The following is a 16,228-nucleotide window of genomic DNA, read 5'->3' on the forward strand; positions in this document are numbered from 1 at the left end:
AGAAAGGGGGGAGAGAGAAGAAAGAGAGAAAGGGAGAGAGAAAGAGAAAGGGGGAGAGAGAAGAAAGAGAGAAAGGGAGAGAGAAAGGGGGAGAGAGAAGAAAGAGAGAAAGGGAGAGAGAAAGAGAAAGGGGAGAGGGAGAGAGAGGAGGGAGGGAGGGGGAGAGAGAGAGAGAGAGAGAGAGAGAGAGAGAGAGAGAGAGAGAGAGAGAGAGAGAGAGAGAGGCAGGCGGCAGGCAGCCGCAGCATCAGGACGGACGCCGGGCAGCCCCGCTCTCTCCAGTACCCACTCACCCTTCATTCGGCGACTGCAGATGCCCCCCCCCCCCCCCCCCAATTGCCTCTCTTCCCCGGGGCTCTCAGCCCGGCCGGGCCATTTACCTCAAATCTACTTAAACTGGAACTCTTGGACCGGGATTTCTTGCGGAGATAGACGGAGAAGAACCTACGCACGGTGAACTTCCTCATGCTGGTTTCCATGGCCCGCTCCAGCTAGCGCGCAGGGCCGGGAGCCGCGGGGCTGGGGGGAGCTAGCGCATCCCCACCGACCCTATTGTTCAAATCCATGGACGAGGCACCGGCAGCCTGCCCGCCCCGGCCTCCCGCCCGGCCCGCCGCGGCTGCCCGGGCTAGCTGGACAAGGGGCCGGCCGGCCGCGCCATGGCAGATGCCCGGGGGCTGCTGGATCCGGGGCGCACCCCGGGCTGTAGTCTCCGTGTCTTTCTTTCCACTGTTTACATTGGAGTGCAGCAGGACTCTCGGGGCTCCTCTGCCCTCCCTTCCTTTGCCTTCAGTGCTACTACAGCCAATCACCTTGCGTTTCTGCTGCATGTATAATTAACCCGAGCAAATGACAGCTTCCCACTCCCAAGCACAGGATTTCAGATAAATATTACATGTGTCTATTGTGCCTTCCCCTACCTACTCCGTTCCTCATGGTCTTCCCGAGTGATTTTTTGGTTTGGTTTATTGGGGGGGGGGGTGATTGGAAGCTCATTTCTTTCACACACAGCATAGTTATAACATACAACACACATAAACATACACACACACAGAAGCACAAGCCACTCACACAAAAACATACCCACACACTCACACATACATACCTATATACCCCCCACAGCACATATATCACATATCACACACCCCCCCACACTCACATACAGAGCATAAACACATCCACATAGATACACAACCACAAACACACACCTACATATCTCCCCACAGAAACATACCCCATACACCTACATACCCATCACACACACCAAGACACACACCACACACACCACTCACATACAAGCACACCCACAAACTTATATACCCCACACCACACTCACACACACCCAACACACATATCATACCACATATCACACACACCACACAGCACTCACAGAAACACACTCACAAATGCATACACTTACATACCCCCCACACCACACTCACACACACCAACACACATATCATACCACATATCACACACACCATACCCACACAGAGCATACACATAAACACACCTACACAGAAACACCCACCCACAGACCTATATACCCACTATACACACACACACACAGAAAAATACACCATACACCATTCACACACAAACACACACACACACACACACACACACCCTCTGAAATATATAACAGAGGACCTGTTTTATTCTGTAGAGGACAAAACTTTCATTTTAAATGATCAAATACCTTTTAGAAAGATAATATCAGAATGGAGCCAGTGCTTTGAATACATCTAACTTTCCAGGTCTGCATTTTCCTTCCTCTTTCCATAGGGATGTATAGAATGCTGTTATCACCATATCCAGGCAATAGCTGGTAAAGTGGTCAGGAAAGTTGTCTTTGGAATCAATTCCCCACAGCTTCTTCTACAAAGGGGGTACTTGTAGTACCAATAGGGATGTAACAGATTTTGTAAGGCAATCCAGGCTCCTAGCCTTGGGATAGCCTTCTTTTCCCCTCACGTGGAGAACAAAGACATATATCCTGCTTCATGGCCCTCATTTCATATACAAAAAAAAGAAAAAAAAAGAATTACCCAAACAGATGACTTATTAATGTCTGAATTGAGCATACCCTGAGAGAGGAGTGACCCAGGTCCCTGGGGAAGGCTTCTTAGAGACTGCCTGGCAGCATGACTATACATGATCTGCCTTAAAGGGAAACACATGGCTTTTCTAGTAGGCTCCATCCTAACCTCTGACAGAAATCAGTAATCACAGTAATCTTCATGGCTTCTCTATTAATTTGCTCCTGTTCTCTAGCCATGTGCTAGCTTTTTGCACAGAAATATAAAAAGCTTAATTTTAAAAAAATGACTCACAAGAATTGTGAGGAGTTTTTGAGGGATTGATTTGATTTCTTTTCATGGATAATGAATAATCTATTAAACTCAATAAGAAATTATTAAGTGTTTATTAGATTCTAGGCACCTTGCTAAATGTTCTGGATTTGAAGGCAAAAATGAAACAACCTCTGCCCTCAAAGATCTTATATTTTACTAAAGGGCAAACACATGTATACATAGAACTAAATTGTGTACCTATATATATATATTAAATATAGATATAGATACTGATGATACAGCTATATTTATATTTGTTCTTCACATATAAATTGAATATATATGCATATGTAGTAAATATAGATAGATATCGATGATATAGCTAAAGTTATATAGATATTTGCTCTTCACATTTAAATTGTGTGCATATATGCATTATATATAGTAAATATAGATAAGCATAGATATTGATGATCTAACTATAGCTATATCGATATAGTAAATGTATAGGAATTTGGGATGGGGAACATTTACAACTGAAAAAGTCTGGAAAAACTAGTAAGAGTTGGCATTTGAAATGTTCCTGGAGAAGAACTGGGGATTTCATCTAGCTATAACTTGATCTCTTTCTCTTATGTACTTGGGAACAAACATTGTGAAATTACTTGCCTTAGATTCAAATTGCTGTGAAATGCAAAGGATATGTAAACTTAAACCATAGTCAGGAAACTCTGGGTTTTCATATGCCCCTGTATTGAGGGATATCCATGATTTTTAATAGGGTCTTATAACATAAAGGAAATGGGGACATAGGTCATCAAAGAAAAACTATATGTTTTTAGTATTCATTTCAGAAGTCAAGTTCAGTAAAATCACTAGACATTTATTAAGTATCTCCTATGTTCCAGATGCTGTGCTAAGCCCTAGGAGAATATAAAAAAAAGGGGTGGGGGAGGGATAGTGCCTGTTTTCAAGGAGCTCATAATCTAATGAAGGAGACAACATTCAAACAATTTTGTACAAGCAAAAAAGCAGGATTTTAGCTGTGACTTGAAGGAAACCAGAGAAGTCAGGAGGCAGAGATAAGGGGGGAAAGAATTCCAGGCACTGTGAATATTCGTTGAAAATGAGCAGATTGGGGAAATGGAGTGTATTCTAACATTTGGCTTGATAAAATAGAATTGGAAAAGTAAAATCAAAGGATTATACTCAATTTTGCCTCATCTTGAGTTCAAGAAAACAAGTTTATTTTAGAACATAGTAACCTTAAATATACATAAAGCTTCTCTATTTCATTTGGGAGTTAATAATAGAATAATAACTGTATGATTAGTTATTAATTTCCCAAATAAATTTAAACCTAGCAGTATATATAGGCATTGTTTCTGATAATTCATACCCAGAACCACAAAGAAAAAGAAATAATTGGGCTCCATGCATGAATCTCAAGGAGGGAAGGATGAACACAGACAATGACTCTGAAACCCTTAATCCAGTTTTCCTCCATGACAGCTCAGATAGCAGCATTAAATCCATTTAACTCTGCTACCAAAATTTCCCCATTACCCTAAAAAGAGCATATGTGTGTTACTTCCCCTATGAGATATCTCTTAGGGTCCAGGAGATTATCATATCCTTTGGGACAAGGACTTTATTGTTTCAGTTGTCAATTCATATCATGTGGGAAGAACACATTAGGTAGTGAGGGAACAGCAGCCCCATGACCATTGCAGTATCAACTACTGTCAAATTCCCATTCTGACCCACTGATAAATCACTCTTCCTTCGATGTCTCCTAAATCTCAATGTGACTATTTTCACAAGGATTTTTGTCTCCTGCTTCTCAGCAATCTTATATCATAGAAGCCTCCTAGTCACTTCAGCCACATCTTCCCTTTGTCAAAAAGTCAATACTTAAAACCATGTCCCTTCTCCCTGGCTTCGGATATCACTGTCAGCACACATTCTCACCTACCTTATATGTGTCCACAGTTCTCAGTAAAATGCCACATAACTGAGAATAATTCAATAGCAGTTGATGATTATGAATAAGGAAGGAGATATGATTTCTAATAAGCCAATTGCACTCAAACACCTGGTGCTGTTCAAATATTTCTGACCCATATTGAAAAATCTCAATTGTGAAAAGCCTTGTAACTTAAAGGAGAATTAGCAAGTTAATTGAACCCATGATAGGCTAATTGACAGCTCAAAAAAATTAGCAATAGAAAACCTCTATGTGCTATAAATGGAAACAAAACAAAACCTGATTTCATCTCGGAACTTAAGCTTGCAACAGATGAGTGAAGACTGAAATTACAGAGAAACACACTTAAATAATCAACTGAACAGAGGACAGATCTTATCATTCTTCATCTGGTGAGACAAAGCAACCATACTAGTAAGTCCAGTAATAGTTTTCCCAATGAACTAAAGAGGAAGTGGTACACCAGGACTGTGTACATACATGTACACAAACTTGAAACCACCAGTTTCCTTGTTCTTTGAAGTCCTTTAAATTGATTTAAATTGCTCTTTGTAGATGATCAGGGTTGACTTTGAGCAAAGGTAGTGTGGGTGGTGTCCTAGATAGTATGATTTGAGGGGGACCCAAAGACTTGTCTGGTCATAATTCTCTCTCCCACTCATCTTTTCTAGTTCCTGAATCTCCCTTTGGAAATCATCCTAGTGGGAGATATATACATTTCAAAGCATTGTAGCATTAACCAGAAGATATATCGGGGTGTATTTGAAAGCCCATTTGATTGAGAATTAAAATCATTGATTTCTAGTTCAATCTTTGCTGCAAGTTAAGTTGTATAACTTTGCATAAATAACATGTTCTCTAAGTTTTTAGTTCAGTACTTATCATAAGTAACTGTGATATACTTTCTCTTCTCTCCAATCTATCCTTCATGAAACTCCTATTTTCCTAATATTCATATCTATGAAATCACATGGTAGAAAATATATCCAAAGTGAAAAAAATAATGTAAAATAATGCATGGGAAGGTACAAACCAAATACTATTTGGGCATTAATTCTACTTTTGACATTTGATGATTCACTCTTTTTGAATTAGTTGTCTGGTAAGCTTTATTAACTAAAGCCTTAATCAGGAAGTGAGTTAATACTTTGGAGTAAGGGACCCTTTCATATCATCATACTTCTTATGGGTGAACGCCTTCTAAGGTCAACTCTGTCCAAGAATAAAAAGGTAAGCTATTGTGAACCTAAGGATGAGGTGGAGAGACCATAGAGTCCCTTTAGAATAAGAAAGGACCTTAGAAGTCACCCTTTCATAGGAGAAAAATAAAATAAAAGATTTAGGAAATTTACCAAGATAGAAAATGATAAAGCCAGGACCTGAATTCAGGTTCTCTGGTTCCAAATCTTTCCATTTAGTCATCTTTATATTTGCATTGCATTGCCACCTTTCACTGCTCAAACTTTACCCTGCATGGGTGTTCTAAATAACTTAGATTAAATGAAGTTATTTCAGATTCAAACTATCTAGGAAATTACAAGACATTAGATAAGCATGTTGTGAAGTCACTACACTTCATAGAACTCACCCGTCCTTTTGCCTGATTTGGTCCATGGATGAAGATGATGATGATGATGATGATGATGATAATAATAATAATAACTGGGATTTACTCAATACCTTGAGTACCTATATTAAGTACCTATTGAGTACCAAAATACCATAGTATTTTGGTACCAAGGGCTTTGTATACACAGAATGATCCTTACAATCCAGTAGGATAGATTCTATTTTATAGATGAAGAAATTAAAGTTAAACAACCTACCATCACTCAGACAGTAGGTATTTGAGACAACATTTGAACAGCTCTCTCTTTGATCTAAATCCATTGTCCTTTCCCCATGTTCATAAAATTGTAGGACTTAGAGTTGGAAGTGATCTCGTAGGCAATCTAGTTCAATTACTTCATTTTCATGAATGAAAAACAGGTTTAGAGAGGCTAAGTTACTAGCCCAAGGTCTCCTAGATAGTTAAAAAGAGACCTCTGATTCAAATTCATGTCCTTTGATTTCAAATCCAATGTTTTCTACAATATGATCTTTTGACTGAAGACATTTACCAAATGACAACATTTTAGAATTGGAAGAGATCTCAGTAGCCATCTAATCTAGCCCATCTATAAAGGTATCTACATTATTCCAAACTCGGCAAGGAGGCATCCAATCCCTGCTTAAGATGTCCAAGGAGGAGAAGATGAATTACCTCTTGAGGCAGCATTACCACTTTCAGGCAGCATTAATTGTTTAGGAAGTTTTTCCTGACACAAAGCTTAAACTTGTATCTCTACAACTTATACCTCTTGGTCTTCCTTCTGGAGCCAAATGGAAAAAACTAATCCATCATCTACACGAAAGCTTTTCAAATAATTGGAAATGAATTTAATTCCCCTCTCCTCCAGACCTCTTTTCCCCAGGTTAAACATTTCTAGTTCTTCTAACCAGTCCTCATATGGCACAAATTCAAAGCTCTTGTCCTTTCTCCTTGCTTTCTTCTGGAAACTCCAGCTTTATCAGTATCCTTCCCAAAATGGCATATGGAATTGTGGCATACTCCAGATGTGATATGATGAGGGCAGAGGACAGAGAAACTAGCATCATCTTAATTATGGTACCTATGCCTTTCTTCATGTAGTCCAAGATCATATCAACTGTTTTTGCTGTCATATCACTCTACTGGTTCATCCTTAGATCAGAGTTTATACAATTCCCATATTTCTTTCAGATAAACTATTGTTTATCAATGCCCCATATTACACTTTAAAAGTTCATTTTTTTGAGTCCATGTATAAGACTTTAAATTCATGTTAGACATTTTTTATTTTTTATTTTTCGGATTTAGCCCAGTGTTCTTATTTGTCAGAATCTTTTGGGAATCTGATGTTCTTACCTAATATCTTAACTAACCCTTATTGCTTTGAATCCTTTGTAAATTTGTTAAGGTTGTCATACCTAGAAAGACTTGCAGAACAATATTTTGATAGTTCTTTTTTTGTTGCTTGTCACCTAAACACTCAAGAAGGTACCAGCTGACCATATTGCTTATTGGAAGCAGAAAATGACAGAAATAGAGAAAATTGTAGAATTATAATGTGAAAGAAAAAAGATAGAACATGATAGCAGCAGCTAGGTGGCACAGTGGCTAGAGCACTGGCCCTGGATTTAGGAGAACCTGAGTTCAAATCAGTCTCAGACATTTGATACTTATTAGTTGTGTGACCATTGCCTCATAAAAACAAAACAAAACAAAAAGAGCATGATAGGGCAGAGGAAAACATGGTAAAAATACTGTCTGGGTCTCTCTGAATTACAAGAATATCCCTCATCATCATCATCATCAACATTTAAATACAAATATACTCACCCTCTTTAAGTAAAGATATTTGAAAAGGAGAAAAGAAACCCAGAAACTTACTGAATTTGGGAAGAAAGTAATATAGAAATAAATAGTTATTCTGAAAGGGAAAGACTTTCTGAAATAGATAAATTAAAAGAGCAAAGATAGGGGATAAAGAGTAAGAGAGGTCTAGGAAACAAAAAAGCTGCAGATGGACAGAAATTTACCAAGAGAGAGATGAACACAAAGAAGTAGAGTGATAAGAATGGAGAGTTTGTGTCCAGGTAATAGATGCAAAAAAAAAAAAAAAAAAAAAGGAAAAAAGACAGATTGTTACACTCACAAAAGGAAAGAACTCAAGGACCCAGAAGCAGATGGATAGTAAAAGAGTTAAGTACATAGAGAGTTTTGGAACGTATTTACTTCTGTCATTCAAATGAGGACAGAAACTGAAGAGAACTGTACCTACAGCCAGGATACTAAATAAGGATATATTAACGCCATGAAAGAGGAGTTGTGCCTTAAGAGAGTATAGAGAAAGGGGCTTAAAGAAGCTTTTATACTTTCCCTGACTAAGAAATGTAACCTTAGCTGACAGATGGTTTAAAAATAGTCTGGGAGACAAGGGGAAGCAAGGAGAGTGGTAATCAAATACATTTCCTTCTCTCGAGGAAGTCCTAGCCATCATATCCCATAGCCAAAGTTCAGTCTTTGAGTTCAATAGGAACTCAAAATTGTATAGGGGTAACTAAATGACATGGTGGGCAGGGTACAAAAACACTCTCGTAGCTTTCAAAGGACTACATGCTCCATTGTGAGAATCCCTTTTTTTAAGGACTTAAGGATGATAAACAACTTAAAAATATCAACAACAAAAACTACAAAGAAATGTCACACTCAGGGATGCAAGTTGATAGCTTGTCTTACTGCATGAATTATTTAGCAACACTCTTCCTTACTAGGCTCATTAATAAAATGGAGATAAGTCTAACTTTTCTTACAAGTTTTAATAACCCAATGATGGACTTTAGTCAGGAAGCATAGTATAAATTGTGGTTGTAGATTTATATAATTTGTTTCTTTTTTTTTTTTTTTTTTGGTTTTTAATGGGGCAAAGGGGTTGTCACACAGCTATTAAATATTAAGAATCTGAGGTCACATTTGAACTCAAGTCTTCCTAATTCCTGGACAAGTACTCTATCCATTGTGTCTTTTATTACTCCCACACAATTTTAGACTAAGATCACCAGAGAAGTTAGCAAATGCTAAGCAATCAGATTTATATTAAGGATTCAACTCAGAAGACCAATTTCTTTGAAGAAGATCATATCAAGAAGGCCCTCTAGTGTCTGGGGACTTAATATAAGCAGCACAATGACATCCTCAAACAGAAACATCTGGATGCTTTTGCTATGAGCACAGAATCTCTTTTCTAATTGACTGTGCACAGAATATCCACCATGACAATAGCAAACATATGTTTTATCTACAGATATTGTAAGGATGATCTGGTTCAGCTAAGACTCCTGCCAAGTTAGCTCTGGACTTGAGTTTTTTCCTTCACTGATTTTCAACTGTTCGTGGGATGATTTTGTTTTGTGAGATGATTCTGTTCATATTCTCTAGGTTTCTGCTCTTTGGTCATCTTACTATAATGTTATAGTAAATAGTCCTCTATTCTCCATCTCTCACTCTCTTGATTAGTGAGCATTCATTCCATCTAACTAGCCCCAGACCCAGCATGATCTTCTCCAATCATTTTCATGCTTAACACCAGCTCTTGAACTTTTACTCTTCTCCTTTGTTATCCTGAGCTCTGAGAATTGTGATCAGTTAAAACTTTAGCATTCCTGGAAGGGCCATGTCAAACAATTGTTCTCTGACTTCTCTGGCCACTCCTGTGATTTTCCATATCAAATCCCCCAAGTATATATCTTATCCTATTAGAACATATGCTCTTAAAAGGTAGAAACTGTCTTTTTATATATGTATGTATATAAATATAGATACAACACTTAGCACAGTTCTGGAACCAATATGTGCTTAATAAAATGCTTTTTCATTCATTCATCATAAATACATTGTTAGGATTATTGGTTACATATGCTCAATACATTATGATCAGAACAGTATGCTTACTAATGCTATTAAAGAACTCACATTCTAAGAATTAAAATACCCTTGGTAGTCAATGTCAATGAGAAAATAAATCCAAGAAACAAAGGAAAAATGTTTCCATTTAAGTATACAATGGAAGTCAGGCAAAGTGGATTAGAGTTATTAGCCTTGGAATCAGGAAGAACTGTGTATAGGTTGAACTAAGCCCACATACTAGCTGTGGATCCACAGAAAATACTGTATTCTAGGCAACTATCATAGATTATAAAGTGGAGGAGTTTTTATTCCAGGTTGGTAGAAGTTGTTTTTAACAGTAAAATTCATATACAAATAAAATCCCCTCAAACCTTTCCCCACAAACTGCATAAATTCAACAAGTTTCTATGATTTTGTTAGGGTGGGGTTTCACCCATCAAAGCAAATTCCAAATCTTTTTTTGTTTGTTTTTTTTTAGGTTTTTGCAAGGCAAATGGGGTTAATCGGCTTGCCCAAGGCCACACAGCTAGGTACTTATTAGGTGTCTGAGACCAGATTTGAACCCAGGTACTCCTGACTCCAGGGCCGGTGCTTTATCCACTGCGCCACCTAGCTGCCCCCAATTCCAAATCTTTTATAACTGAATAGAGAAAGTGTAGAATGTTCTAAAGACTTAAAGAAATTAGGTAAGAGAGAGCAAAAACAATAATCGTTAACATACAAGAGTTTAGAAGTATTCAATCTTAATAATTCCAAGAGGGAGGTACTCTCATCTCCATTTCACAGATGAGAAAACTGAGGCAGGGGGGAAGTTAAATGACTTGCCCAGGGTCACATAGCTAGTACATTTCTGTGATTATATTTGAACTCAGAACTTCCTAACTCCATGTCTCTCTACTGTGCCATTTAGCTAACTCTTCAAATATAGAATTCAAGTATGTAGGATGAGAAAATAAAAAAAAAACTCACTTTAGGGCAAAGTTTCTTTACTAAGGATTCATATATAATTAAAAAAAATATTTTGTCAGCTACATTTCAATATAAGGCAGCTAGGTGGCTCAGTCTGTTGAGTGTGGCATCTAGAATCAGGAAAACCTGAATTCAAATGCTATATGACCTTAGACAAGTCATTTAATCCTGTTTGCCTCAGTTTCCTCATCTATAGAGTGAGTTGGAGAAAGAAATAGCAAGCCTCTCCAGGATCTCTGCCAAGAAAACTCTAAATGAAATCGGGAAGAGTTGGACAATAAATTGATAACAATAGCAATAAAATTTCAATATAGCTAGTTCTGTAGTAATTCTCTGCATTTTATCTTGTGCATTTAAAAATAATATTTTGAGAAAATATCCACCAATCTACTAAAGAGATCCATGTCTCAGCAAATGTTAGGAATTTCAGCTTTAGTGAACGTATTTTGAATTTAAGTATTTATATACAATATCATCTTGCAAAACAGAGACATCCCAAGCATTAACTGCTAATATTTTTGAAATATCTAATAGAAGTAATTAGTAGCATAGAGTATCTTTAAAAATGCCAACAAAACAAGCAAAATCTACCATAAGCCTCTGCCAATTGTATTAATACAGACTAATGAATTGCAATGTGAAAATTTAATTGTTTAGAAATTCACAATGATGATTTATTAAGTTTTCATCTGTCATCTGAAGCTTCCTCCCCTCATTTAATTGGATATAAGAACTGAGAGGACTGATACTTCTGAGCAGTCTTCCTCCTTTCTCCCTCCCACTTTTCTATTCCCCCCAAGACTAAAATGTAAAAGAATAAATCTATGAACTATCATTGAAATCAACTGCTGTCAATAAACTGTAGAACTAATCACAACCAAGAATAATGGATCCTTTCACAATGAGGAATAGAAGTACACACATTAGTAAATATGCAGTGAGTATTGAGACAATGTTATCCATCACAAAAGACTATAGTGTCTCATGGCAATGTGATAGGAATATTTCAACTTTCAAAGCAATAAGGCATAGATGGGAATAAACAAATCCTGGAAGCTCACATTAGCAAATTAATGATAGTATTGGGACTTTAGCCTCTGTCTAGAGCCTACATCTGGATGCCCCATTTCATTAAACTCCCTAGATTTAAGGAAATAAAGCATTTTAAAAGCAGCGATGACGGGAGGGAGGGAATTGAAACAAGATGTGCATGCCAATCTATCAACAAATATTTATTTAATACTTACTGAGTAACCAGCATTGCAGTAGGTACTCTGTGAATCAAAGGAAAAGATGCTGGTTCTTGTTAACCTGTTAAGCGCTTACTAACGAGTAAGTGAGACAAATCTGCCATACAGGAAACAAATAGAGAACAATCAAAATTATACCACTTATGTCACATAGAATATAGGGTGCCTGCATGGATTTGAAATGTGGATAGGATTGTTTTCTCAGAGGTTTCTCTGTGTTTGTGTGTGTGTGTGTGTGTGTGTGTGTGTGTGTGTGTGTGTGTGTGTGTGTTACAGAGGGGCAGCTTTCTAGGGAGAGGAGGGAAGAATAATCAAAGACATCTAGGCAAGAACAAGCATGGGTGTGGAAAGGCAAGGCAATTGTTATCTTGATTAGAGTGGGAGTTCCTAATACAAGAGAAGAATAGAAAAAAAATGGATAGACAGGGTATACCCAGGTGCCCTTGAAAGTGAAAAAGAAGAAATAAATAATTTAGCAAATGCTATATACTCTTGAGGACATAGCTAGGTAGCTCAACTGATAGAAAGCTAAGCCTAGATTTAGGAAGACCTAAGTTCAAATATGACCTCATCTTACTATCTGTGTGACTTTGAGAAAGTCATTTAATCCTGTTTGCCTCAGTTTTCTCATAGTAAAATGAAAACCGGTCCAGTATCTTTGTAAAGAAAATCCTAAATGGGTTACCAAGAATTGGACATGACTGGGAAACAACAATGTGCTTTCAAGGAGACAACTAGGGGACTCAGTAGGTAGTTCTGAAACTGGAGTCAAGAAAGTCCTGAGTTCAAATTCAGCCTCAGACATTTACCATCCTGTGTGACCCTAGGCAAGTCACTTAACCTCTGTTTGCTGTAGTCCCCTGGAAAAAGAAACTGCAAACCACTCCAATAACTTTACCAAGCATGGTTCACAGGGTTATGAAAGGTTGGATATAATAAGGATGATTGAACAACAAATAAGTTCTTGAGCAGAAAAAGTAAAATGATGAAAGTGCTATTTTTAAATATTAATCTCATAATTATATTCAGAATAGATCAGAGTTTGGGAGATGAATCAGGAATTAACTAGGAAGCTGTTATAGTGATCCTAGGTGGGAGGTAATAAGAGGCTACATTAAATTAGGGATAGCAGAAATGGAAAAAAGGAGCAAGTTTAGAGGGAAAATCTACAGAGGATAAAGGAAAAGGGTAGGAAAAGACAGATTTATAACTTCAAAGTATCTACTATGGGAAATAGTAAGAATGGTAGTTAGCAAAGATGGGGAAGTTCGACAGTGAGGCATTGTGTGTGTATTAGTTTTTGTATAAGCTGACCTGGAGAAGACAGTTCAGCCTAGTCTCCACTCTCCCTAGAAAGCTATCTCCCTAGTCTTGTGGGTAGTTAAAAATATAACAGGAGGAAGTGAGAGTTAAGTTTATAACTAGAGTATGAAGGGAGACTAGCAGAAGGCAGCTACAGCCTTAGAAGATACCAAGGTAGGGACAGCAGTCAGGAGGACCTGAGTTCAAATCTGACCGCAGACACTTAAAAATTATCTAGCTATGTGCCTTCCAACACCACCTCAAAAGAAGATACCAGGGTTACAGAGTAGGTGCCAGAAAAGGGAGGGGGGAAAAAGAATATGTAGGATTTGGTTACTTAGACAGTAGAGAAGACAATACTGCTGATTCAAAAGGTTCATTTCAAATTCCACCTCTTCCTCTATGAAGCCCTCCTTGACCATTTCCACACAAAATGATCTCTCCCAACTCTAACTCTATCTGCATTTTTATTCAACATTTATCCACAAATTATATTATTCAATTCATCACACTTGCATTAGGCAATACTACACATATATAAACTACTATTCTAATTAAATGCTAAAAATAGAAAAATGAAAATTTATAGTTATTGTTCTTAAGAAGTTTATAAACTCATAAGGGAGTACAGCACATTCTCAGGAACTACAAATGTACAAAGGATTAAGGCAAAGGGGTGGATCAAAATGCTAAGAGAAATGCAAATTAAAGCTTCTCTGAGGTACTACCTCACACCTCTCAGTCTGGCCAATATGACCAGAAAGGATACTGATCATTGTTGGAAGGAATGTGGGAAATCTGGGACACTATTACACTGTTGGTGGATTTGTGAACTCATCCAATCTTTCTGGAGAGAAATTTGTAATTATGCCCAAAGGGCAACAAAGGTGTGCATGCCCTTTGGTCCAGCAATACCACTGCTGGGTCTATACCCTGAAGAGATGATAAAAAAGGGTAAAAACATCACTTGTACAAAAATATACATAGCAGCCCTGTTTGTGGTGGCAAAGAATTGGAAATCAAGTAAATGTCCTTCAATTGAGGAATGGCTTGGCAGGCTGTGGTATATGTATGTCATGGAACACTGTTGTTCTATTGGAAATCAGGAGGGATGGGAATTCAGGGAAGCCTGGAGGGATTTCCATGAACTGATGCTGAGTGAGATGAGAACCAGAAAGATACTGTACATCCTAACAGCAACATGGGGGTGATGATCAACTCTTATGGACTTGCTCATTCCATCAGTGCAATAATCAGGGACAATTTGGGGCTATCTGCAATGGAGAGTGCCATCTGTATCCAGAGAAAGAATTGTGGAATTTGAACAAAGTCCAAGGACTATTTCCTTTAATTTAGAAAAAAAAAACCTGAAATCTTATTGTCTGGTCTTGTTATCTCTTATACTTTATGTTTCTTCCATAAGGATATGATTTCTCTCTCATCACATTCAATTTGGATCAATGTGTAACATGGAAACAATGTAAAGACTGACAAATTGCCTTCTGTTGGGGGTGGGGGGAAGTAAGATTAGGGGAAAAATTGTAAAACTAAATAAATAAAATCTTTAATGGGAACAAATAAAAAAAATTTAAAAATGCTCTCTAAGAAAAACTGAGAAGAGTCAGATCATCTTCATCTAGGGGTGGGGCAAGGAAAAGTTTCATGGAAAAAGTGGGACCTGTTGGGTTTTTTTTAGGTTTTTTGCAAGGCAAATGGGGTTAAGTGGCTTGCCCAAGGCCACACAGCTAGGTGATTGTTAAGTGTCTGAGGGCGGATTTGAACCCAGGTACTCCTGACTCCAGGGCTGGTGCTCTATCCACTGGGCCACCTAGCCACCCCCACCTGTTGGGTATAGAAGGAGGAAATGAGATTTTAATAAGCAGAGATTAGAGAAAAGCATTCCAGATCTGGGAAACAGTGTTTACTCCAACATGTTTAAATGGAAGAAATCAGGAACAGTTGGTCATTCAATTTATCCAGAAAGGCAGATTGTAAATAGTTCTATGAAATAAGGCTAGAAAGAAAGCTTAGAGGCAGATTCGCCTTAAATGCTAACACAAATAGTTAGCATTAAGAAGTCATTGAGGGGCAGCTAGCTGGCATAGTGTATAAAGCACCAGCCCTGGAGTCAGGAGTACCTGGGTTCAAATACGGCCTCAGACACTTAACAATCACCTAGCTGTGTGGCCTTGGGCAAGCCACTTAACCCCATTTGCCTTGCAAAAAAAAAAAAACAAACCCTAAAAAAAAGTCATTGAAGAAGTGTTTGTTGGTGGAAAGGAACTAGAGTGCATCTTCCATTGTTATGTGTTACTGTTCAACTTTTTACTTTTAATTTATATCCACATTTATATTGTGCACTCCTTGAAGGCCAGGATAATGGATCATGCTCCTTTGTTTGTCCTACCATACCAGCACAACACTGGAATTTAAAACATTCTTGTGGAGGGAATTAATAAGTAAGAAGTTGGAATTAGGAAAAAATCTGGATAGTTTAGGATCATAAAAATCATGGGAGTTTTAAGAAGCAGAGGGACCATTGACAATAGTAACAAGGAAAATGGAGAAAACAGTAGATTTAGCGATTAAGAATGAGGATGTTGGTGGCAAGAGACACACAGAGGCAATGATTTGGGTAGAACAGAGTGAACAAAAACCAGATTGTAGGGGTTAAGAAAGGAATGTCTGCATAGGAAGAGGAAGCAGCTGGTATAGACCACATGAACATGGAATCTGGCAATGGGAGGAAGAGAGATGAAAGAACAGCCAGCCAGGGTAACACTCAACTGATTTCTTTTAAAGATAGGATAATCTGTGAATGTTTGAAGGCAGAAAGGAAGGAGTTCATAAATGAGAAGAGATTTGAAGAAGCTGAAGACAGAAATTGTGGAAATTGATGGTCAGATACAAAATGATAGGATTCAAAGGATAAATGGAG

The 16,228-nt window shown here is 37.9% G+C and overlaps 1 protein-coding gene across 4 annotated transcripts in view; it reads right to left on the reverse strand.

The window, feature by feature from the left end:
* Nucleotides 1-16,228, reverse strand: part of RPS6KA2 (ribosomal protein S6 kinase A2) — a 455,741-nt gene that overhangs the window by 245,078 nt on the left and 194,435 nt on the right. The window contains exon 1 of one of the 4 annotated variants that reach the window (XM_074188015.1): nucleotides 381-594. The exons of the other annotated variants lie outside the window; for them this stretch is intronic. Within the exon in view, the coding sequence (XP_074044116.1) occupies nucleotides 381-479 (99 nt within the window). The 5' untranslated portion in view covers nucleotides 480-594. Of the gene's footprint in view, nucleotides 1-380; nucleotides 595-16,228 lie in introns of those variants that run through there. 4 annotated transcript variants of the gene reach the window in all.

This window comes from Macrotis lagotis, chromosome 5 (assembly GCF_037893015.1).
Source record: "Macrotis lagotis isolate mMagLag1 chromosome 5, bilby.v1.9.chrom.fasta, whole genome shotgun sequence".
Classification (NCBI taxonomy): Eukaryota; Metazoa; Chordata; class Mammalia; order Peramelemorphia; family Peramelidae; genus Macrotis; species Macrotis lagotis.